The sequence below is a fragment of the Prunus avium genome, chromosome 7, assembly GCF_965620075.1.
Source record: "Prunus avium chromosome 7, drPruAviu1.hap1.1, whole genome shotgun sequence".
Taxonomy (NCBI): domain Eukaryota; kingdom Viridiplantae; phylum Streptophyta; class Magnoliopsida; order Rosales; family Rosaceae; genus Prunus; species Prunus avium.
The window spans coordinates 25,627,256-25,652,752 of record NC_142290.1 but is presented as its reverse complement, the minus strand read 5'-3'; the positions used below and the strand labels follow the sequence as shown (position 1 = coordinate 25,652,752).

Below are 25,497 nucleotides of genomic sequence, written 5' to 3'. Positions count from 1 at the left end.
CCATGTAGCATTTCTGATACCGGTCTAAAACCACAAGCACCACGGCACCTTTCGTACATGAAGGCAATTATTTAGCTAACTCCTATAATCTTGCGCTGATAATTTCCTATATATAATTACAGTTCTACCCTACTTGGTTAGGGTTCATTCATGGCCCTGCCCACTCCATGTCCGGAGGATTTGCGAATCCCTCCTGCTTCCACCTCATGGGATCCAAGTTGAGAGAGATAAATTGAACAGGTTTGGCTCCCCCTATTGGGATGTACTATTAACCCTAAATTGGGGCTACACACTAAAAATTACAGTAGAGTAGTTTATGAATGTCTCTGCGGTGGACTTGATTTTACTAAAGATGATGAGAATGTTAATTCCCAATCATTTATGCAAAAGACCATTTATTATTTTGTGTGGAAGCAACGGCTGAAATAGGGATGACAAAAATCCACGTTGGGTCCTCAGTCCTAACAAGGGGAGATTTCAGGGGGGAAATGGGTGTGGGTACCGGGATCCCCGATTTAAAAAATACCCGATCGGAGACGGATCGTGATAGTATTGTTATCCTTGTTTCCGAACTCGGGCCAATAAATGATGTATTTATTTTTAATAAATAAATATATATATATAATATAATATAACAATTAAAAAGTTTTAATGTATAAATAACTAATTAAATAATATAGCAGCTGTATGTATAGCCACATATCCTTTTCTTGTGCAAGTTTTTTTCGTTTTCCATTGAGTGAGGACATTCATCTTGATGATGAATTGTCGATGAAAACAATATGTTGTATTAGTTCCATTAATTTTTATCCCATATTCTCAAAGAAAATTATATGATTTTATTATTTTTGTCAAATTGAATTGAGTTGAATTTGAGTAGTTGAGTGAAATTTTAATTGAGTTAAATGAGAGTTTAAGGTGAAATTGAAGTGTAATATGGATAGTTTTTATATATTTTTAAATATATAATCGGGTATTTAGGTCGGGTTTTGGGATATAATCCCCCGATGGGGTAGAGGGGCAGGAATTCCCAAAATTTCATATTGAGAATGGGGGTGGGAATGGAGATGGTATTGCCATACCTAGCCCCTAACTGCCCGTTGCCATCCCTAGGCTGAAACATGTGAAATCAAAGGCCATTACTTGAACGACATGCATAACCCACCAGAAAAGATTAGGAAGTTAGGATGGTACTTAGAAGCGTCTTTTTCCTACCATTTTTCTATAGAATTTCAACTTCACATTTTTAGTTAGTTATTGAAAGGTCTATTGAAAGGTCTAAGAAATATCGTTGTTTGTAGTATTGGGTATTTGAGTCCTTTCACACGGTTTTAATGGCCATTTTTCTAAAAGTGTAATTGGGTGTTAATAAATCAACTCAGTAAATATCATCAATCAGCCAAAAAAAAAAAAAAACAAATAAATATGATCAGACCTGCGTTATTAAAACTGACCTTGGACATTACATGCTTTCGAAATTTTGAGCGAGGCTTTATAAATAGCAGATTAACGAAAAAAGAAAAAAGAAGAACTCATGTAAGTGAAATACAAATAAAGGGCTGCAATTGGCCCAAAATATGTAAAAGTCTCATATATATATATATATATATAATCTATCTCTGTGTGCATTCAACCTCCATCTTGTGCATCAAATCAAAACATCCAGTACCCACATTGACTGGCAATCCAAGACAGATCCTAGCAGATGGGGTTTCTAAGCGATCCACCTGCCCATGATATGCTGCTTCAACAATGAACTTGGAAGCTGTCTCAAAAGTCATTTTATTAAACGGAGATATCGACTCCACGATGCCTCCAAATCGATTCAATGGACGATAACCACCAGCATGAGTCATAAAGTCAGCTATTAGTGTAAGATGCCTAATGTTGACGGATATTCCGTAAGACTTGAAAACATTATTTATTTCTCGGATGATAGTTTCCCTGGCGGCTTCTACTCCGTAAGTGTTCAGCATCGCATGTATGTTATTGGAATAAATATACCTGACATCAAGAACATCTTGCAGTTTCCAAAATGTACCGAAATCAATTCCAGTAGTTTGCAGAGCTGCCATCTCCTTTTTTTCCTTGGATGAAAAACTTTGTTTATTTTCAGGATCCTTCCCAAAGCAGAGGACTTGATTTTCATCACAAGTAATTTGTTTACAGTCTGCAACCTTTCCAGATCTCTGTATATAAACCTTCTGGGCTGTCTTCTGAGCAATCTACATAACATAATTCAAACAATTTTCAACACAGGGGTGAAAGAGAATGTGCAGTAATAAAATATATAATGAACACCTGCATAGTAACAAAAATATAAAACGCCACATGAATCTAATTATACTCGTAAGTTAACAACGGTTTTGGGCGTGCTTTTTATTGTGCTGTTTTTGTTTTTCCTATAGTTTTTATTTATTTTTATGAAGCTTCTGACCCAAAATAGCTTGTCAGAGGGAGAAATGCTGAGTAACGTGTGGGCTAACTTTCCAAGGAAATAAATAAGAGCAGAAGTGTGATAACGAGTAAAACTAGAAGTACCTGAGACAGCAAAATATGAGGTTCATTGTCGGTAAATCTAAAATGGACCTCGAAGTGAAACCCCTTTGCTGATACAAAAATTGCCCTGTCAGTCTCCTTTTTTACCATCTCTGCTCGGACCTTCCTTTTCTTTCTAATTTGGGTTCCCGATTTGGTCTTTTTCTCCTTTGACTTGGGCTTAGCTAGGTCCCCAGCTTCTTCTAAAGGACTTCCAGGCATTTCATCACTAGCATCGATAACCCCAATTTCAACTTCACTTTCCTCCTCATCAATTTCACTTTCATCTCCATCTGACAAGTCTGCTTCTCTCACTTCATCATCACAGCCATCTTCATAATCCATCTCATCTGTAGCTTGTAGCTTTCGCTTATGTGCATCCAGACCAAAATCCTCGACCCCTTCACCATGTTCACCATCATCTGCACCACCATTGTCATCATCTTCTTCCTCACGTTGAGATCTTTTTTCAGAACGATTTTCATCTGTCTCATTTGATGCCTTCGGTTGTGAATCAGGCATGAAATTTTTAATACCACTAATTTTAGAAAGCAAAAGAATATGATTTTGTATGGCGTCTTCCAACTCCCTAACAAACAGAGTCTCTAGGATTTCCTCCCAATCTTCTGATGAATATTCAACAATGGTTTGAAGATGTTCAGGTATGTGGAGTGTCATCTCAAGCTTATAAATACGGCAAGTTTGACCATCCTGAATGGAAAATGGCACAAAGGTTACTTTCATACTCTCAATTATGTCTGCCACAGTGATTTTCTTCAACTTATCAGCTAGCTGCTGGGCTTCCTCCCTGCATATAACAAATAGAGTATTTCTAAGTCTATAAACATAAAACACGGTGCCCCTACATTCCATAAATGTGTCCAAACTAGAGGACAAACATCGGATAACACATGGTCAGCAGGGTTTAGCAATATTTAAAACTAAGAAATACATAAGCTCTGTCATTGAGAGCGAATTTACAAAAAAGCAATTGGACATCAATAAACACTAGGTATCGGTTATCAGCAAGGATAGCTTTGCACTCAAAGTTGCATTCAATTGAGACAGAATAAACCCTTACATCAACCCTACCCTCACTTTAACTATGAACCAGAGCCTTTTGTGAAAATAAGATTATTCAATAGCTCAGAGCATTCTCTTTGAAATTTTGAAAAAAAAAATCCGTACTGTTGCAAGGATTACTTAAAGACTTATAACAAAATATTAAATGTACAGTATGTTCAGTTGTCTACTAACATACCCACCCAAAAAAAAAAAAAAAGCAAAAGTATATCACAACAACAAATTAAAGACTCACTTCGATCTCCCCTTTTGCAATGGGCATGTCATAACCGGCGTCTTAATATCATTTGCAGCAGTCATCAAGATCTCTTGGAGGCGTGGGATTCCAAGGGTCACATTCATTTCACCTCGTCCCGCAAGATGGAAAGTATTCAGTCTGAAAAAGATAGCAATGACCATATGGCAGGATACATATTAATATAACCAAAAATAATGCTCGCCTAAATACAAAAACAAAACACGTACCAAATGCATTTGGTTGTACCAAAAAAAAGAGAGGAGAGATAAATTTTTACATCTTTTTTTCTGTTTGAAAAAGAGAGAAATCTTATAAAGCAGAAAAATATATGATTACAAAGAATGTGGAACTGATGGCCAGTTCAAAGAGACCTGCGAAGGAGAAAGACAAAAGCTAGCTAATGCTAAAAGGTTTTTTAGCAATAGACTCCAAAGAGCAGCTCCCTTTAGCAAAAAAAATTAGACTCTTTTTTTTAATTTATTTTTAAAATGCTTTTAACTTTAATCTTCTAATTATTTTATTTGTCCATCTCTTTTAGGAGACTAAATCAATTTGTCCATGTCTTTTAGGACCCATTCTAAATCCTGAAAAACTCATCATAACTTGGTAAGAGTTACACTTTAAACTGTAAATCGCTGAAATAAAAAGTAATACACTTCACTACTAATCACAATCCGCAGCCTTAATTAAATTAATTTTAGATTCTGTTCAGGGTTTGGGGAGGGCTTAGATTCTAGGATTTAGCTAAAGCCTTAAATCCTAAATCCATAGCCCACAATACTGGGACATGCTAGAATAAAATCCAAAAGTAACTATGTAGGTATTACATTTATGTCACTCACTGAATTTGCTTTCAGTTTCAGTTTTGGCAGCTAAGCAATAAACCCTAAGCTCCAAAATGACGATTCTACATTCTAAAGTAATCAAACTCACCCTAAAAATTTAAATCCTACCTGATCAACAATCCAACCCTACCAAACCATTTATTCAGAAAACAAATAACAAATTTAAAAATAATAATAAATGTTCCATAAAAGCAGCAGGAAAAATGAAATTTTGTTTTATGCATTGGCTAAAAATAAGTAAACGTTTTTCCAAGTTCTTAACTAAAACTTACAAGTTTTGGGGATTTCTACTAATTGGCCATGCTAAAACAGATTCAACCACAACACAACACCTAAAACACAGCGGCTTTCCATTTTAACCAAATGTCTGAAAGATTTTTTTTGGTCATCATGATTGTGAAAGATAAACTCCTACGTTATGCAGAAACAGATGCCCAAAGTACGGACCAAAACTCCTAAGCCTCATTGCCAGTCTTCAAAAGTCCATCTAATTTCTCTCTGCCAAACCACCTAGAGCACAGCCAAAACCATGCAACTCCACATAACTTTGACCTTCATCCCTCCTCATAAAGAAGAGAACAAAAGTCCAAGAAATTACCAAGCTACTTCTGGCTAACTAAACAACTTCAACCAAGGACACAAAATCACAAAATGTGAAAACATGATCCACAGATTTTAAACCCTTATTTTACAATATGCACCGCCGGCAGAAAAGGCAACTGGAAGGGTGGAACCAAGCAATTTCTGAAAGAAAAAAAGTAGTGAAGACAATAGCCATCATCTCAACTTCACACAAGTTCCTTCTAAGCCCAAAGTCATAGTTCAACAGTAAGACAGTAGAGTCAAGAAGCCTCTTAGCCATGTTGTGAAACCTAGAGAAGTTATAGAGTCTAGAACACACATTTTCCAGACAACTCTCCCAAACATGCATCCTCCGAAAACTTAATTATGTCCCTGTTTCCCCCTTTTTTTTTCAAAATTTCAACCTGAAAACCTACGTCGTTCCCAGCCTAACCCTTGCATCTTGAGATGTAACCAAGGGCAGACATAAATAGCAAGAAAATGAACATTTAAAACAATATGAGAAAAGTAGAATGAAAACTCACGTCATCTGTGTTGACGGTTCTCCTACAGACTGACCGGCAAGAACACCAACTGGTTCTCCAGGTTGAGCAAGACTACATAGGTATTTGTGCTCCATTAACTTCAAGAAATCCTCTTGGAAGTTTTGATCTTTCTCTTTCAAGGCCAAATTATGCACAAACTTCTCTGCTTTTTCTTTGAGAGCCAAAGGCAAGTCTTTAATATAAGGATTTAATTTATCCATTTGACGACAACCTTTCTTGTGAAACATTTCTTTATTCTGAGAAAAATAAACATTAGGAAGTAAATAAATTATTGAAAAATGGTTTTGCAAGGAATTCATATTCAGAAAACCAGAAAGAAGTTCTTACAGCTATCAGGGATTCAAACTTTTGAATAAAGCTCGTCATATGGACATCAATGCCATCTTCTCCATAACGAAATTGAATAATGGAACCATCAGCATCACGGACGGTATTGTCATAAGAAACTTTTAGGCACTCAAGATTTTTTATTATACATCTTTGCAAGTATCCACTACGAGATGTTTTGACAGCTGTATCAACCAACCTAGCAGTATGAAGATTGTAGTTAAACAAAGAAAAAATCAGTGAAATGGTTACTAAGGATACAATATACCATTGGCTCTATTTGTTTGACCAGGTAAAGAAAATAAAATATTTTTTATCATCCTACAATAACAACATGATGGCACACAAATGCGTAAAGTGATTTTCTGTTGTGACAAATACGTTCGAAAATTTTAATCTGGAAGGCTATTCCTAAAAAGGATAAGCTACTGAGATTCTCTAAATAATTTTAAATGAAAAGAAAAATTCAAAATCACAGGTGGAGTAAGTGGCTGAAGGAAAAGTTTAAAAATGAAGAATCAAAACGCATACAAACTGACACACAAGCAGCACATGCTTCCTATGTTTACAGGCTATAGCACGCCCTTCACTAGGGCTGTCTTTCAGAATGAGTCCTGTGCCAAAACGGAAAAAGGGACACTTTTTGACACACTAATAAATACAGGGTCCCAAATTCTGAGCTATATAATTTTCTTGGGGAGGGGGGAATTTTTATTTATTTATTGATCTTTGGGTTAAAGAATAGATAAGACGATCAGTGTGCTATAAAAAAACCACTACAGCCTTTCTGAAGACACTTACACTCGACAAATTTAAGGAAATTTTTTCAAATATTGATCTAGGTAACCCAAATGCAAGACGAACTTGTACATACTTGGGCCTACTCATAAGCAACAAGCTTATTTATTCAAAGGGTTTAACTCTTTCCAGGGCTCCATCTATTACGGAACCACAACATAATCAAGCATGCACATCGCCACACAAGAACAACATATAATTAAAACACCAAATTATAAAATGAAAACTAACAGCAAGCAATACTTGGTTGAAATGTTACATCCAAACTCTAAATCTATCTCAAAAAAATTATATTGTAGAATGGAGGAAGATTTAGTCATGCGCAGCTATTAATTCTTAAAGGAATTGTGGCAAACTAATACAATCAATCCAGCAATACTGCAATCCAATGTACCTCTCAGAAATTACTGTAAAACCATAGCATTGACCCAAACCAACACTAGATTATAAAATTAGTGTAGACACAGCAGTTGATTGATGGTTGGAACTTATGGACTATAGGGATTTCCTCCCCAAAAGTCTGTTAGGGTGGGGAACTGAGGAAGCGGGACGAGAGGTTTTTATTTTATTTTATATTTTATATCTATATAAATCCTTTATCTGTATTTTAAAGCAAATGGAGTGCCATCCCAGTATGTAAAGAACAAGAGTGATCCCTTGGTTACATATTACTTGCATGGTGAATTCTATTGACACCTCCCAAAATGCTCTCTACACCCCCTAAATGTTTATTGTGACTTGTTAATTAAGTTGGTGGAAGGGGTTTGCAGAATCTCGTTACATATGAAAAACATGGTCCAATAAACATGAAATCAAATAATTCTCTTTTTAATATTATGTGATGAGTTTTGTTTTTTTTCCAACCTTGATCTTTTGTTTCACTTCCCCAAGGGAAAAACAAGTCTCAGTTACTGAGTCATAACTCAACTTAAACTAGGAGGCTCCATTGCTTGCTTGAGATCTAGAAACTAAAAACATGCAACCAAGACTATGACAAAAAACCACAGTTTAAACCTTCTTATCCACCAGCACTACAATATTTCAAGCAATACAACTGCACGACAGCCTGACGGGTACAGGTGCTGTGACATAAAGCTTGCAACTTCTATAAAGAAAAACAAACAAAAAAGAAACTAGAAAAGAAAAAAAGCATATCTTATATTCTTGCACGACAAAATATTGCTTATGGAAAAACATAAAGGCTGATGATTTCCACCAAAGACAACTTAGACAGGGTAGAGAAAGAAGTTTAAATTACCCTTCACGGCCAGCCATGCAATGGAAATAGTACTCCTGAGGATGAAGACCAGTAAGAAAACGATCAATGATAAAGCCTCCTGCTCGAGATGACCAATCCCATGGGGGAAAGCACGGTAAGGTCTTTCCAGAAATCATTTGAGGGACCCGTTTGCCTTCTAGCTCTTGCTGACCCAAATATGAAGTTATTTGTTGGAGATTAGCCTAATCAAAACGTTAAACAACATTAAATATGTATAAATATCTATTTATGAAGTTTCTTGAGTAATACTTTATAACAAAATTTGAAAACAAATAATTCATAGCTTACAGATGTTAACATGTAGACATTTAAATTAAATCAGAACTATCATACTGTTGCACTGGAATGGTTTACATGATACAATGCAAAGAGAAATTAAACAAATCCCCAAAAACTAGGGTACTGGTATGGTAAGGATACAAAACAATCTAATAATATATGTATTTTTTTCCTTTTCCTTCTTCTCTTATTCATGTTTTGTTTCTCTGTCCAAAACTCTTTAAAACAAAAATAAAGTTCATAATTTAAAAAAAAAAATTAATTCACCCAGAGCTGAAACCCCCTTTTTTTCTAAAAAAAACAATTCAAATAACACCTTTGGCTTCCCTTGCATATTCTTCAAGAATCCATATGTATCCAAGGGTCAAACTTTACAAAAGTCTATCAGATAGAAATTTTTAGCAGAGCTGTCATACAATAACTCGCGTATTAACATGTGCCTTGCACACGATGTTGAGTATCGAATATAAAATAAACTGTAATACTGATAATATAAATAACAACAACAACAATAATAAGAACAACCATATCTTAATAAGCATGATCATGATCTAGCATAAAAAGGGAAGATGAAAATAACACATGGAGGTAATCCGTACAAGTAGAAGCTATAAGGAATTGCCTTTATTTCACAAAGGAAATCTTTATTTATTATTGCGACTTGTAAGTAAAATATATACTTATTTTATTGCCTTTGACGTGGAACACTTCACATGCAATTTCACACTACACTTTATAACTTGATAAAATAATAAGGTATGTTTACCCAATGAACGTATTACAAAATTTGTGCTAAAATACATATGTATCAATGATAAGAAACAAATCTGGTTGAAGTAATGTCAAAAGCATAACTACTCTTAGTAATCTGATAGTGCACTATCATGTTGCACATAACTCCAAGCATGAATAAGTAAGAAGCAAACTCCAGAAACTTACCACACTACCTTTAGCCCCAGATGTTGTCATAAGATAGATACAATTTTTAACAGACGGTTTTGATAACCCCCTCAACAATAATTGTTTGAACACATCAGAGTTGGAGGTCTTGTTATTAAGCTGACTAATCATTCTCCTATCCAAGGATGCCAAGGCAGATTCTCCATTACTCCGTATAAAATTTTCGATGTTTAATTGCAGTTCCACTGGATCTGCAAATTTGATCAAGGCATCAAACATGCATTAATACAAATGAATCAAGAACCGAAGGGAACAAAATGAGTGTAAAAACTTTGGAAAGAAAGACAGGTAAGAAATTATACATCTCCATTTTAACCAATTTTTTTGTAAGATTGAAATTCTCACCCTAGCAGACTCTATCTGAGACATCCAATGGCATGCTAATTTTCTTTTTGAAGTTAATACTCCAATATCCCATGTTTTATTGAGATTTTACTTGATCTTTATGTATGTAGAGAGAGAGAGAGAGAAGAGAGAGAGAGAGAGAGAGAGAGAGAGAGAGAGAGAGAGAGAGAGAGAGAGAGGTGCACCTTACAGCCCCCATGTCACGTTTTAGCAGCAGGATGAAAATACAATAGTTAATAGAAAATGTCCTACTTGCATGTTGCAATCTTCTACGCTAATAACTGTTGGACCTTGGTCCAAACGGTTACAGAATTGTCCTATAAAAACACTGCCCCGCAAGTGCCTATATACAACCCAAAAAAATTTCAAAGCCAGCCACCAAGCCGACAAACATCATGTCTTTCCATCATTGCTAACACTCGTATATCAAGATTAATACTTGTGATGTTATTCAAAGGAGGCAACCAAAGATGTGTTTATCCCCTTCTTGGTGTGTTCTTTGCAAAGAGAATGCAGAAAACATTGATCACTTGTTCATTCACTATTCACATTCACTAAAATTATGGTGGAAGATGCTGTGCGCACTCAGAGCGAAGTGGGTGATTCCTAAAGGGTGTTTTGAGTTCCTTAGTATCAAGTTGGTGGTTTCGGGGAGGGGGAAGAAAGCTCGAATTCTACGAGATTGTCTTGTTCATGCTATTTTCTGGAATATTTGGACAGAGTGCAATCGAAGAATTTTTCGGGGACATATAGGAGTAAGGGTTGAGGAATTATGGGTTAGAGTTAAATTTTGGGCATCTCTTTGGGCATCGGTTTCGGGGCAGTTCAAGGATTATCACTATTCTATCATCATGAGAGATATGGCGGCAGTCTTAAGATGATTTTACATAAGTTGTTTTCTAACCACAGATTTATTTTCAGGCACAGTAGGTTAGTTGTTTTTTATTATGTTTTTTGGTGCTTAATGAGTCCGTTTTCCTTCTGTTGTATGATCGAGGATAATTTTTCCTCTTGATTATCAATACAAATGTTTCTATTCCAAAAAAAAAACACTCGTAAATCAACTCATCCCCATCTTGTGGAACGGTTTCCACCGATAACAAGTATATATATCTTCCACCCTCTAACAGGATATAGAAAACACTGAAACGTCAACTGATGTTTTTGGGCTGTAGGTTCACACTCTAAACATTGCTTCCACCTCATTCAACATGCATGTTGACATCAAAATGTTCACTAAGTAGCTTTTCTGGAAAATGGCGTACCTTTTCTCTTAACATCTTTGACCTCGATAAAATCACGGTAAACATTTTCACCCACATCTTCACAACTTTCTAGTTGATCCTTCATTTTTGCGTCTTTGCTTTCCAATAGCAAGAGATCATCAATCCCACACGTGAACCCATGCGTCTGAACCATAGCACAATTTAATGCAAGTTTACAAAGTTGCTAAAAAAATTAAGGCAAACAAGAAATAGAATTAAATAATTAACAGTGAAAATAAATACTGAACCCAACTAACCTGCAAATACACTGTAAATAAATGACTCAATACAGAAAGCAATTTTCCTGCAGTATCTGAGCCATAGAACTCCTGAACTGTATGGACCAAACCATAATCACCAAACTGAGCCTTGTCAATCACGCCGCGCACTAAGTTGTTTCTATATATTAATAAATGGTTCTCATCAGGCTCCTCTTTTTCCTTTGAGTTATCTTTATCAGTTGCTTGTTCTTTGCTTGGTTTCCTCTTTTTTTGTTGTCCATCTTTACCAGAATTATCTTCTCCTTCAACATTTTTACAATTAAAAAAACCACGTGGGATTTTTGCATCTCTTTCAACAGTAACTGGTGGAGAACCTCTAGTAATATGATTTAGCAAGGCAGTGATGACCTACACAAAGGAGCCAATTTCATTTTTAAATTTAAAAGTCCAGGAAAATCACAATAGTACTGTTAAATTAGCAATCAATAAAAAGAACAAAGCAAAGAGAGATAAATGGAGCATAGTAAGCGTCCAAGAACATCATAATAGTTATGCTTTCAAACAAGGAGAAAGTCATCCAGATTTTCAACGGAAAACACATTTTGACCCCTAGTTTGTACTATAAATATAAAATAGCAGAGTTAATTTACAATAACCTGCTTTCCTGTCCAAAGGCGCTCTGGTTTCCAAATTGCAGGAAGAAGGGGCTGCATTGTGCCTTCAGAGTTAAACATGAAAACTTTTTTATCTGGTTTGCCAGAGAAAGCATCTGACACACGGGCTGAAACACAAGAACTGTAAAGAAGCTGATTAAATTGATCCCAACGTAAAAATGTATCCTTTTTTGTAAGGAGGACAGCACTTATAACATGGTCCTGAAATTTTCAAAAAAGAAAAAAAAACAGCAATAATTATTTAGAGAAGCATTGGTATTGTTGATCAAAATATTTCAAGTAAAAAACTTAAATATTATCTTTAAGTGGCATATTACTATTATAATTATTAGATACCTGAATCAAGGCTCTAATGGGATCTCCACTGGTCGGCTTTACGTATTGATTATTTGCATTTACAATATTGTAAGCTTCCGAACGGGAAATTTCATCTTGCGGAAAATGAACATTCATCTCATCACCATCAAAATCAGCATTGTAAGTACTGAAATCACAACATTAAATCACAAATTACCATGTGCAAGCCAAAGACAAATTTCAAGACTCATAGTTCATGTAGTGAATATGTAAACAAATATTAAGATTTATATATATGCATACGTGTGTGATATATCAACCTGCAATTAGCATAGTGCATGCGAATTGTTTTCTCCCCCTTCAATACACGAACTACATGCGCCATTATACTGGGTTTGTGAAGTGTAGGCTGCAAAATGAAAAAAAAAAACACGATCTAAGCAGTCAACCAAAAACTAATCGTTAATCAAATTATAAGAAAATAAAAGTTAACCTAACAAATTATTTGAAGTACAAATGAAGCCACTTTACCACATCATATTATTGAGATTAGTATATTAATACATAACAAAAATTTGAATCAATAAAACAATTTTAATTTATTAATACATAACCTAATTTTTATTCTAATGCCAACACATATCTCAAGTTTGTCAGCCTGTGCATTTAGCTTTAGTGAAGCATTTTGAGGTTAAAACATAAGCAACAGGAAGTGGAGTTGCACAGGCTGTGCATTTATTTGAGCACTGGATCAGTCATCTAAATATTTACATATAAGGTCCCATATGCAACCACTTAATAAATACGATCTAACATTCAACTATTATGTAATCATTATTTTGGGTCTACACTCAGGCAACTTCTACACCTTACGTAGACAAATCAACAAATAACAAATAACAAATAACAAATACCAAACTTCTTTTCTTTACAAGTAAACAGAAGACAAGCAGCATAAGCCATTTACCACTAGTATGGAAAACGCAGAACTAACTGCTTCATACCATAATGTTGACAATCAGCCTGGATAGCAAAACAACTTAAAACCTCCTCAACACAAAATATGGGTAGAGAATTATACATATAAAGTCAATTAATCAATACCTGTCGATTGACAAGCACAATATCCCCATCTCGCAAGTGACGATGTACTATTTTACTTTCAATGTCATTATCAGAGACCTTCCCATGTTGCATGACAGCCCCTTTTGAAGAAGGCAATTTTCTTGATATTGAAATGCGTTCTCTCCTGTTTTGCCTCAAAATCTTGGGACCAGATTTATCAACATATTGTGTAGCTCCAGGATGGATTTCAGAACCGTTGACAATAGCATTCCTCAACTTGTCAACATTCCACGGAGTAACTCTCTGTAGGAAGATCAACATTAAAAATAAAAAACAACATTAACGCTCCATTGAAGCCACAGAGCCCAATAGTAACCCTTACCTCAGGATATGTTAGTCTCGTTGCAAAGTATGGAGGAATCCCAATCTCATTAACAGCTAAGTAGGGATCCGGAGATATGACAGACCGGCACGCAAAATTTACCCTTTTGCCCATCATTTTCTGCCGGAACAGGCCTTCCTTCTTCTCAAGCAACTGACATATTCCGGGAGCCGCATCTCTTTGACCTTGACCTAGAATTAAGTACAGAAGGGTCATTGCTTAACTTCTACAAACAGGTGAATAATTGACAAAGATCATGCAGTAACTAATCCAGCATACCGAAAATATAATTATATGTAAGAACCTGCAAATAAATAGCAATCACTACGTAAATGCACCAATTACTGTGGACAGGGACACAATGCATCTAAGACCTATGGAATACTAACATCAAAGAAAGTGGTCGTGGAAATAAATAAAATCCAACACAGTATGACCTTGCATTTATTAAGAGCAAGCCATTCAAAACATAAAAAAAATAGGACTCCCAGTCAAGGTCATTCAAGTGTTTAATAACACTTTGGGAATCAAAACAAGAGTGGGGCCCACATAAAATCAGCAATCACACTCCTGATTTTCAGGAGTGGGAATCCATGCTGAGGGTGTGGTAATGTCATTGCTGGTAATCATGGTTCATCAACAATCACTCTGATTCCAAGTTAGTAAACATGAGAGCAGTCACTTTTTGGAACCTTGTGGAGGAAAAAGTGGAAAAAGGATTAGAGGGCTGGAGTAAAGCTTATTAGTCAACGGGGGGGGAGGCTGAAATTAATAAAATCGGTGTTGAGAAGTTTCCCAATCTGATATCTATCACTTTTTCAAATTCCCTGAGGTGTGACGCAGTGATTGGAGGGGTTAATGAGAAACTTTTTTGGTGGGATTACTTAATAAGATGTCTTCACTAATACTCACCCTTACACCTAAGGAAAAAGGAGGTGCAAGGGTGAGTATTAGTGAAGAGGAACAAAAGTTCGCTTGGAAAGTGGCAGTGGAGATTTCATACTGCATGAAAAAGGCAGGGATCCCAAGATTGCGGCAAGAGACTCAAGTCGATGCCCATGGATTTTTCTAAAGGGTTATTTCTTTTGTTGTGTGGTGTCGCTTTCGAGTGGGTATGGGAAATAGTAAGGTTTTGGGAAGCTGTTGTCCAAATCTATCTGAGTTTCATTTATATGCTTCAAATTGATTGTTTGAACTTTTCAGGCTAATCAATCTCTTTCTTTTAGATGCATCAATATTGTTCCCCAATTTCTATCTATGATTCTCTTTCAACACTTCTACTGCATGCTGCACACGAAATTTACTGATTGTATTACAAAGAATAATTAGAGGAATACAAAGAATTTCAAAATAATAACAATAAAATATTAAGGGTGCTTTTCTTAATGATTTTTTGTACATAAAAAGGAAAAAGGAACAAGCAGAAAGCAAAGATGTAAAGGGAAAAAAAGGAACTATAGAACCAAATATTTGAACACAATACAAAATTTATGTATTAACAGAGAGAATCCAAAATACACATTCACTCACCGGCAGCAGTTTTGCTATTGAACATCACATTTATACTCTCTTGAAGATCCCTCCACCGTCGAATTGTCCTTGAGTGCTCTAAGTTGGTAAGAGTTTGGCTCAAAGAAACATTTGCCTCCAGCACCTTACTTAATAAGACGGTTTGAGGATGCTCCATCACCTAAAAGAAGCATCAAACAAGAAAGGGTAACATCGTGTACATCATGAACATAGAAAATGTAAAAGCATGACCAAGCAAATAGAATTCAGAGAAGGTGGTGGTGGGACATAGCACATTACCCCATAACCTCTTCAAGTAAAACAAAAATTAACAAAAAATCTAGAACAACTCAAACAAGATGCAATCCCAAAAAAGAACCTTTTCTAAAAATCTAGTAAAGGCTTTTTTGGGTGGTTCTCTTGTAGCAAGTTTTTACTAAAAAAGAATTCATAATTCTTATATACTTCAAAACGGAAAAGAAGAAGCCTTTCTAGATGAAGAAAAATGGCACAATCATAATACAATATGTGGTACAGAAAACAACAAACCATCAAAAATATATATATAAGGTCAATATTTTAGCACAGTTGGTCAAAAGAACAAACAAGTTTTGAGCTTCAGAGTGCTAAGTCTATCAATAGAGAACCACAAAACCATCTCTTTTATATATAGATAAATTGACCGAGAAAGGTATTATTATTCTATCCATAAACTGAACTATCCAGTTACCAAAGGACCTTACAATCACAAGGGCCTACAGTGCAATATAGGGAATCCAAACGATCCAATGATCTCTGCCCCAGTAACCGGAATCCATCTATGAGGGAGTATATTAATGTGATGGATAAATAAACATATAGATAAGTGTCTATGTGTATATATATATATTTATAGAGAGAGAGAGAGAGAGAGAGAGAGAGAGATAGAGAGCACAAAAGTGGGTCTCTGAAGTAAGATATACATACAGAATCGCCACCCTTGGATGGAGGACGGAATTTGATTGGTGGTACAAGAACAGTCTCCAAGAAAAACATAGAGTGACCTCCATTTGTTCCAGTTTCTTGGCACTGGATATCACTAATAAAAGAGCAGAGTTGAGATTCATTTTCCCACAGAAGCCTAATAATTTCTTTAACCTGCAAGAAATGATAAAATTATAAAGCACTTCAAAATAAGGATAAGTTTCATTTTGAAGGTCTGCATAGAATAGACCCAAGTCAATGACAACAATTACAAGCATTAATCTCATCCATCTATCATAGTTTCATGCTAACACTGGCAAGGAACATACCTCTGTTGGAAGTAGATCTCCCGACAAGGAATTTTTCTGCTTAAAGAACTCACTAAGCACTTTGCTCCCTTGTCCTTTTTGCATTCTTGTAGCAACATTGTTAAAATTCTCATCCTCAAGCATAGATGCCTCTTCATCTTGACCAGTCAAGGGTCCCTCCAGGTTGCACCCTCTGAGGACATTTTCTCTCGCATGGTCACTGCCACTCTACAACCACCAACCCATAAAGGTGAAATTTTAGTTACAAATCCAATACTTACAAGGCCGAGGACCCTTAATATTATAATAAAGGTTACAGACTTGTCCATGTTTTTAAAGACAAAAAAGAAATATAGATCGGCAGATATGTTCTTACATCTACATATAGAAAAGTAAAACTAACAAGTACTCAATATCTGTGTGAAAGCACAAACTTTTTTGCTTTTTCCCTTTTTTTTAAATCAGAAGAATAAACTAGTGACCTTTTTTATAGGAAACACAAATTTCTATTGAAAAAGAAAAATAAGATACAGAAATGACGGTCCATCTCTAGTTAATCACAAAAGCTAGAAAATTATAAGTAACATATTACAATAAGTTCATAACTCCCCCCAAGATGACTCTGGCATTGAACCCATAAAGGTACCACAAAAAATCTACTATTTTCCTTAGAAAATCCACTTCCTCCCCAGTCCACCTTATCTACAAAACCTATTATTTCTCTTCATGCAAGCAACCTTAAGAACTACTAAAACTGTTGATCTTTATAAAATTACTCTCCTTATTAGCACCAACACAGAAATGACCAAAAATCCTCAACCAACAAGAATAGCAATTTTCAGGCCAAAGACGCACTAGTCCAAACAATTGTAGACCCAACAGAAACCTAACCAGAATTGAAAACATTGAAAAGGCAATGCCAAAAACAATAAATTAATACAAATTAATACAAATTAATCTACACGCTAGGCATCACAAGGAAACATGGATGAGGAGAGAGACAGGTACGAGGTTTCTGGCTTGGAGTATCTCACAAGTATGAGTTTTCTCATCAGTTGCCAAACCAACAAAACAACAACAGTTTAGGAGGAACACCGACCTTCCAAATCACCTTTTTGAAAAGAAACTGACCAAATCATCTTAAAGGGCCTGCAACTGAATCATGAATACATCATACATGTTTGCTGGGCCTAACTAGAATCAAAGATATATTATTAATCCAACTATCCTATAGCCCAATTCCGTCCCATGGACAGCGGAAACTGAATGGGATCTGGAAATTCCCTATCATTCAAATTCCACCAAAATGTTAAGCTATGAGAGAAAAGAGGGCAAAGGAGCCATGGAAGATATTATAGCAATCAGTTAAACGAAGAAACAAATCACAGAATTATGGGTCTCCATACCAAACTTCTTCCAAAACATAGACAACAGAATAAATGAAGAACAATAACCCTCAAAGATATATTTCGAAGGATACCGAAAGAACCTTGTATATTCCCCCAACATTCTGTTGCACTCCTTACTTACCCTCAATGATGGAACCCACCAAAAATCTTGCCTGAGGGAGTTAAATCTGAAACATACTATAGAAGTTGACTCCTTGGCCACTGTCAGTAAGATTTGAGTTCGGAGTCAATCAAGGTTTCTTAAAGAAAGAAGAAAACTCATGTTCAAGGAGTTATCTCCACAACTACTTACTTAAAAAGGCTTTAATTATAAATTCCAATGGCTAGCTGCGCTCTATGTTTTGGTTTTTCACACAAGATCACAATTAATTGAGTGTTATCTCCTCCCCTCATCAGTCATCACTAAATTCACTATATGTTAGGAATAGTACTACAGGCACCAGCTATTATCTCAACTTTTTAATACAACTGATGTGGCACATAGCATGGCAGCTGCTTACTGGTTGTAATTAAAAGAGGGTTCACAGTGTGCCCAAATATAAGTAAACGAAATGCTGCAACATCAGTTGGGATTTAAACATTTGGGATACGAGTTGGTACCCCAAGAATTATTAATACATAGTGACCTCTTATTCTCTGACTCATTCCCGATATTTGGTTATACAGTTGTGACTTCCCTCTCTGATCTTTCTTCCAATCAATTGTTATTCTCCAACTCTATCTAAAAGAATGATCAAGCACATGTAATATGAGGGAAGTTAACCCTTATGGTGTTTATGAAATAAAATTAACTCTATAAAACAAAAAATGAACCCTAAAAAACATGCAATAGACAATTAAAAGGCATTCAATCTTCCTGTTATTGTCCCTTGAAATAGTTATTGGACAAGTAGCAGAAACAATGTTCTATCTATGCAACAAAGTTATTAGAGAAATCTTCCTCAACTTTTCTTTCAAACATGAAGGAAGAAAATTTTATTAATGAACAACAAAAGCAAAGGAAGCCACAGGCACAAGAGATATAAGTGTCTACCAATGTCCAAGGGCAGCAAAATGCCTAATAAAGAAAAGAATATGAACCTAGAATAACAAAAACCTTACAGAAAAATTAGGTCAGTCTCTCATATAAACATTGACATATGTAAGTAAGTTGGCACAATCTTATGCTGACACATTCATCAAAATATTGGAGCTCCACTCCCCTTCACTTTTACCATAAAAGAAAATGAAGGCCTACATACTAATAATTACAGAAGTAATATTTTATATACCACTTCTTAACCATAAGTTTAAAAGTCAATAGAAAATAAGGAAGCATATCTTTTTAATAACTATGAAAGCAGATACTAATAATTTCTCTAATAGTTCCATGTACTGAGTATGGAAGACCATACCATTTGGAACCATCCAAAAGTAGGTTTACTGATTTTGGGATTTTTAGCCTTGCAATTCTTGCACTCCTTCCCATGCGTCGGCAAAGCCTTATCCAAAACAGACATTATCTCCGTAAACTGAAGAGAAGTCCATCCTTGCTGCTTCAAATCATTGTCTATGTGATTACCACTCCCGTTGCAGTCTGAGTATTCACTAGGTGAGTCGGACTCTAACCTTTTAGCCCCAAGAACATCACCTTTCATTATGAGTTTCAATTGGGAAACATGTTTCTCAACCTTAATCAAACAAGAAAGAAGCACAACAGAGAAGGGGAAAGAAGTTAGAGAGGAAATAAGGTGATCAAGACAAAAACTTCTGAAAGCAATAAAATTAAGGGAACACCACAAAGGGCTATGGAAGACGCTAATTTCATTTCACCAAAGTTCAATTACATGTTGTCGGCTTGTACGGAAATGGTAGCAGAAGAAACAGGTTCTTTGTAGAAGTTTGTGAAGAATGTTGAACAGCAAGGGATTATAAGCTGGCAAAACAAGGTCAATATGACCACAATGACCCGAGCACGTATATGCTGTCTGACCACACGTTTGGCAACTGCATAAAAAAAATAAACAACTAAGTCAATCAACAATAAGTCAAAACATCAGGATTCGAACTAGATAGCTGCACTGACCAAAATCAACCACTTATAAAGTATTATAAAAAAAAATGGAATTTAAGAAAATAAGAATAAGAACTATGATAATAATTCAGATTCCAAAAAGACATACAGAAAAAAAAAATGTATCAAGATTTTGTTTAACGTTCTGGTGTACAAGATTTTGTAGAACTTCATTCTATGTCATGTTATTGACTCTCCAAAACCATTCATGGCAATGCAAGAAGAAAACAGTGGAAAATACTAAGCAAATAAATCATCATTATCAGCTTGGTCCCAAATTACAGTTTCCACACATCTCTGAGAGTAGAATACTCATTCCAAAATAAAGTGGTTCGGTTTTGCCCCTATTTAGTCAAACATAAGCATACCTCTGTAAATCACTAAACCCCAAAATAATAAATAATAAAACAAAACAAACAATATGTTTTAACAGTCTAAATTAAAAACATGAAACCATTGAAACGAATGTGCAGAGAGCTTAGAATGCAAAGAATGGGCATGAAAAGTGGCGTTACATTTGGCCGCGTTCATCCCCGAGTGGGCCCATCGCCTTGTCGTAAAGGCCACCATTCACGGGCGTACGTGTTGAGTCATCGAACAAAATTGGGCTGGTAACCTTCACAAAGCTGTGCTTCCGAACCTCTTCGTCGGTGAAGAAGCCAAACCTAATCGCATCCACGGACGTCGTCGGAACCTGCGATAAAAGCTCCGAATTTGTAATAATTCACAAATTCATTGAGCTTCCCCATTCGACTCAACACAATAATACGACAACGACCCACTGAAAGTAAAACACAAATACAATCCGTATATACATATAATATACAAATAGATAGAGAGAAAGAGAGACCTCTGAGGCAGCCATGGCGACGATAGAGAAAGAGAAATATTGGAAGGAATCTCGGCGGCAGAGGAAGAAGATGAAGTTTGATTTCAGAGAGAGAAAAAGGTGTGAGGGTTTAAGAGAGGGTTTTGCGGTTTTCAACTCGCCGCAGTTATACTACTCGCGTGCGTGTTGCGCAGTAGTATCTTGTAAAGTCTTTTTTTTTTTGCACTGTCGTTTTGCCAACGATATTTGTCAATTTACCCTATAAATTACTTTTCGGTAAATTAAGAACATGAATTTTTTGAAAATAATTAATTTAGGAGGTGTATTCAATTGAAATTTTAAAACTATTTTGAGATTATTTAAACAAGTTTTGTTGTATTTATCCCGGGAATTGGTTCATGTCAATTTAGAAATTCTGAGTTTTGTCAAAATTTCAAGTTTATTTCTCTCATCCAAAAGCACAGTAAGGGCCAGTTTGGCATTGCTGTGCTGTGAAAATAATCGCTGTCAGAATTGTTGTGAGAGAAATCAGCTGTGAGAGAACACAGTTTGGCGTTTGGTAAACTTTTTGTTAAAAGTGTTGTTGGTATGAATTCCCGTATAATCAAAAAATAATTGCTGCATAATCATTAAATCCAGCGCCTCTTTGAAACTAATTCCTGTATAATCAGAAAATGAAAGCACTTTATTAGATGCTTTCCCAAATAGCTTTCTCTCACAGCAATTTTTAACAATAAGTGATTTTCTCATAGTTTACCAAACAGGTTGGGCTTCCCAAAATTTTTTAAAAATCACTTATCACCCCAAATAAGCAATACCAAATAGGCACTAACAGTATTTTTGCTCATCACTTTAACCCAAAGTTTAACTATAATTAACTCTTTATTTTTTATTTATTTAATGATATTATTATGAGAGAGAAACAATGTTGTAGTAAGATTTTTCCTGATTTATTATTAATTATTTTATTAATTAACCCAACAAACTTTCTATTTTTCTATTAATTACCAATGAAGAAAACAACAACCCAAATAATTAACAACATCATGACGATCATTACTCAAAAAAACAGAACGCCACTCCTCCTTCATAACCAAGGACGGTCCCAAGGAACTTGGTTTTTATTTTTTTTTGGTAAAACAGAAGAAACTATTCACCATGTCTAAACAGACCAATCTAGCTTCAGGAATACCTCAAACATCACCACCTAAACACGAACTGACCCAACTAGGGGCCGTGTCGAGAATGAATAAACCCATGTCCAAGTTATAGCTCCAGTTGGCAAGACAGTCAGAAACTCCATTCTTCTCTCTATACACATGTGTGAGGGTACAATGACCAATTTTTCTCACCAGTTCATAGCAGCTATCAACCAAGGCTGCCAAAGGGTGCAAACCAAGCAGAGAAGGTTGCTGGCAAAAGGTTCCCAGCGACAGCGCTGCCTTTTCAGTTTCTATTGTTTTGATTTATTTTTTAAATTAAATTAATCAAGAAAAGTGAAGAGTTTGTTGAGTTAATTAATAGAAGGGCTTCTTAGATATAGATATAGGTCCATTTTCATCAAGATGTAATGAATGCAGTCCACATGCTTTCCCTTTTCAATTGCAGTTCATTCTCACCAAGTAATCAATTAGTATGTCTATAATTTTTAAAGAATTTACAGTATATACTATTATCATAAAAGGGAATTATATGAGAACACTTTTCCTAAAATTTGGTGTTTCTATCTATGTGTGTGTGTGTGTTTCCTTATATATGACGTTTCCTCTTGTGTATATATGTACCTACCTTACAAGTAAAAAAAAAAAATCTTGATTTTTCTCAAGTAATTTTTTCTAGAGTTTCATATATGTACATACATACCTTTCCTTCCAGGTAATAGGTTTTTTTTTTTTTTTTTTTTGGTGGTTTTCCAAAGCAATTTTGTATGGAGTTTTATCTCAATATGAGTTTAAAGATCCATAACCAAACTATATGAGTTTAATTACCTGGGCTAGAGGGTATAACTACCTATACTATAGGTAACTTATGGATTTAATTACCTTGACTAGAGGTAATTTATGGGTTTAATTACATGCACAAGAGGTGTATGTATAGGTACCTTACCTATTGTTAATGTATGAACTTTCCATGAACTCTTATTACAAATTTTAAGGTCGGTATACCTTGGGAAATTTTCAAAATTCAATTAAATTCAAATCAAATATGATAATTAATGTCCTACAAATCAATAACTTACTGGTTTTACAAATCCATAATTTACCTTATTTATGTTTTAGGGACATAATTGGAACAAAAAAATAATTAATAAATAAATTAAATAAAAGTAAACATCAATAAATTGAAAAAGGCATGTAATCTTAGGTGGTGCAAAAGTCAAAGGACTTGGATCAATAACAACTTCTGTGTGGATCACACCCAATATCTCTCATCATAATTGGACTTATGCCAAATTTTCTATTAATAGAATAAGGATAAATTAGGAAAAATCTTATTAAAGCATTGTTTCTCTCTCATAATAATGCCATCAAACAAATTAAAAATTAAGAATTAACTATAGTTAAATTCATGGACATGTGTTACCTTTTGAGAAGGGTGGTGAGAGTACACCATGTTTAAAGTGGCGAGCAAAAATACTCCCTAAAGTGGTGAGCAAAAATGCTCCCTAAAGATTATTAGGATTTTTAAAAGAGAGTAGCCAAATCTAGTGGTATTCAATCAAGACTTTAAACAAGTTACAAAAAGTTTTACAGTGCGTTTGGATGAGGGAAATAAACTTAGGATTTAGACAAAAGTCAGAATTTCTAAATTGACATTATCCAATTCCCGTGTTTTGATATAAAAAAAAAAATATATAGAAATTTCGAAATTCCACATGGTAAAAAATATGGAATTTGGAGGTCATAAATCCCAACTATAAATTTCATTTAAAAGTCATCATTTCTAAAATTCCAAAAGGGATTGAGTTTATATAACTTTACAAATAAATGTTAAATTTTGTATTTAAATGTGAGGAGGTTTTGCGAAGGACATCCAAATCCTGCCTCTAGGACCACACCGGAAGCCCATGTTATTAAAGTTAACTTTGATGCTACTTGGTCAGCATCTTCTGGCAAAGCGGGAGCAGGTCTTATAGCACGAAATGTAAATGGTAAGTTCGTGGGAGCGAAATGCCTATCTTTTCACACAAAATTCACAATCATGGCTGAGGCAATTGCTGATTTTGAAGGTTGCAAATGGGCATCTGAGCTGGGCTTATCGGAGGTTTGCTTTGAATCAGACTCCAAAGAACTGATCGAGAGCATGAAAGGAAACATAAAGCGTGGAAGATGGAATCTTTACCCACTTCTATCTAGGATTCGTGAATGCAATTCCAATTTCTCAAACTGTAATTGGGCATGGACCAATAGGAAAAACAATGCAGCGTTAGATCATCTTGCGTCACTGGCACTATCGAGGTTGAGTCCGGAAGTCTGGGTATCCAGGCCCCCCATGTCACATCCCGGATCGGCTCTGCCGAAATACAATATTGTCCGCTTTAGGCCCACCCTGCCCTTACGGTTTTGTTTTTGGGAACTCACGAGTAACTTCCCAGTGGGTCACCCATCTTGGGATTGCTCTAGCCCAAACTCGCTTAACTTCGGAGTTCCCATGGAATCCGAAGCCAATGAGCTCCCAAAAGGCATCATACTAGATAGAGGTGGGCATGTACATATAAGGCACATCACTCTCTCTCCGTTGATCGATGGGGGATGTTACAATCCTCTCCCCTTAGGGGTCCGATGTCCTCGTCGGCACACTCGCACCACACGGCAGAGTGACTATGATACCATTCTATCACATCCCGGATTGGCTCCGCCGTAGCACAATATTGTTCGCTTTAGGCCCCCCTTGCCCCCACGGTTTTGTTTCTGGGAACTCATGAGCAACGTCCCAGTAGGTCACCCATCCTGGGATTACTCTAGCCAAAACTTGCTTAACTTCGGAATTCCCATGTAATCCGAAGCTAGTGAGCTTTCAAAAGGCCTCTTACTAGATAGAGGTGGGCATGTACATATAAGACACATCACCCTCTCTCCGTTGGTCGATGTGGGATGTTACATCCCACCTCTCTTATGCATGTCTTAAATCGTGACGGTCTTCCCTGCCCTCCTCCAGCCTCCATATAGCATGCGCTGTTCAAGATGGCCAAGACTCTCTGAAGTTGGATTGTCGTACCACTCCCATACTGTGGGGCTCTTTCTTGTAGCAGTTTGTAAGGGTGTATTGAGTTTATTTGCTTTGCATGGACTTCTGTTTTGTCGCATGGCTTTGCTTCTCCTTATTTGAGTTGTAATCTTTTTGGATTGCTCTCCTTTAATGAAAGTTCTTATTGACCCAAAAAGATCCGTTACCGAAACAAATAACTTCACAAATTCTAAAACATTGATTTCTGTCATTTTAAATTCCATCATTTATGAATTCCTTTGTACTTTGGACCTAATTACCTCGTTCCGACACATCCCAAAGATACTGACCGTGCCATGTCGGGCCTTATTTAAACAGGCCATGCTCGTACTGTGTCAGGTCAGCCCGGTCCGTTTGACACCTCAGATGGAGGTGACGCAGTCTTGAAATGAATGCGTTTAGTTTAAATTTCCCTTAATTAAGTTGAGCCTGCAGTGTCCTGTTTCATATTTTAGTTGTATACAAACTATAGCATG

The 25,497-nt window shown here is 35.8% G+C and overlaps 1 protein-coding gene across 1 annotated transcript; it reads right to left on the bottom strand.

The window, feature by feature from the left end:
- Positions 1–1,401: 1,401 nt before the first annotated feature.
- On the bottom strand, positions 1,402–20,974 carry NRPA1 (nuclear RNA polymerase A1). The gene is made up of 21 exons (XM_021975785.2): positions 20,816–20,974; positions 20,481–20,659; positions 19,739–19,898; positions 19,307–19,582; positions 16,525–16,731; positions 16,199–16,369; positions 15,254–15,413; positions 13,724–13,914; positions 13,381–13,644; positions 12,597–12,685; positions 12,316–12,463; positions 11,962–12,180; positions 11,342–11,713; positions 11,085–11,229; positions 9,454–9,665; positions 8,215–8,417; positions 6,159–6,357; positions 5,811–6,067; positions 3,857–3,997; positions 2,542–3,346; positions 1,402–2,225 (listed from the first exon to the last, which is right to left on the bottom strand). The coding sequence occupies exons 1-21, from the start codon at positions 20,828–20,830 to the stop codon at positions 1,614–1,616; spliced, it is 5,025 nt and encodes a 1,674-aa protein (XP_021831477.2). The 5' UTR covers positions 20,831–20,974; the 3' UTR covers positions 1,402–1,613.
- Between the last annotated feature and the right edge of the window lie 4,523 nt (positions 20,975–25,497).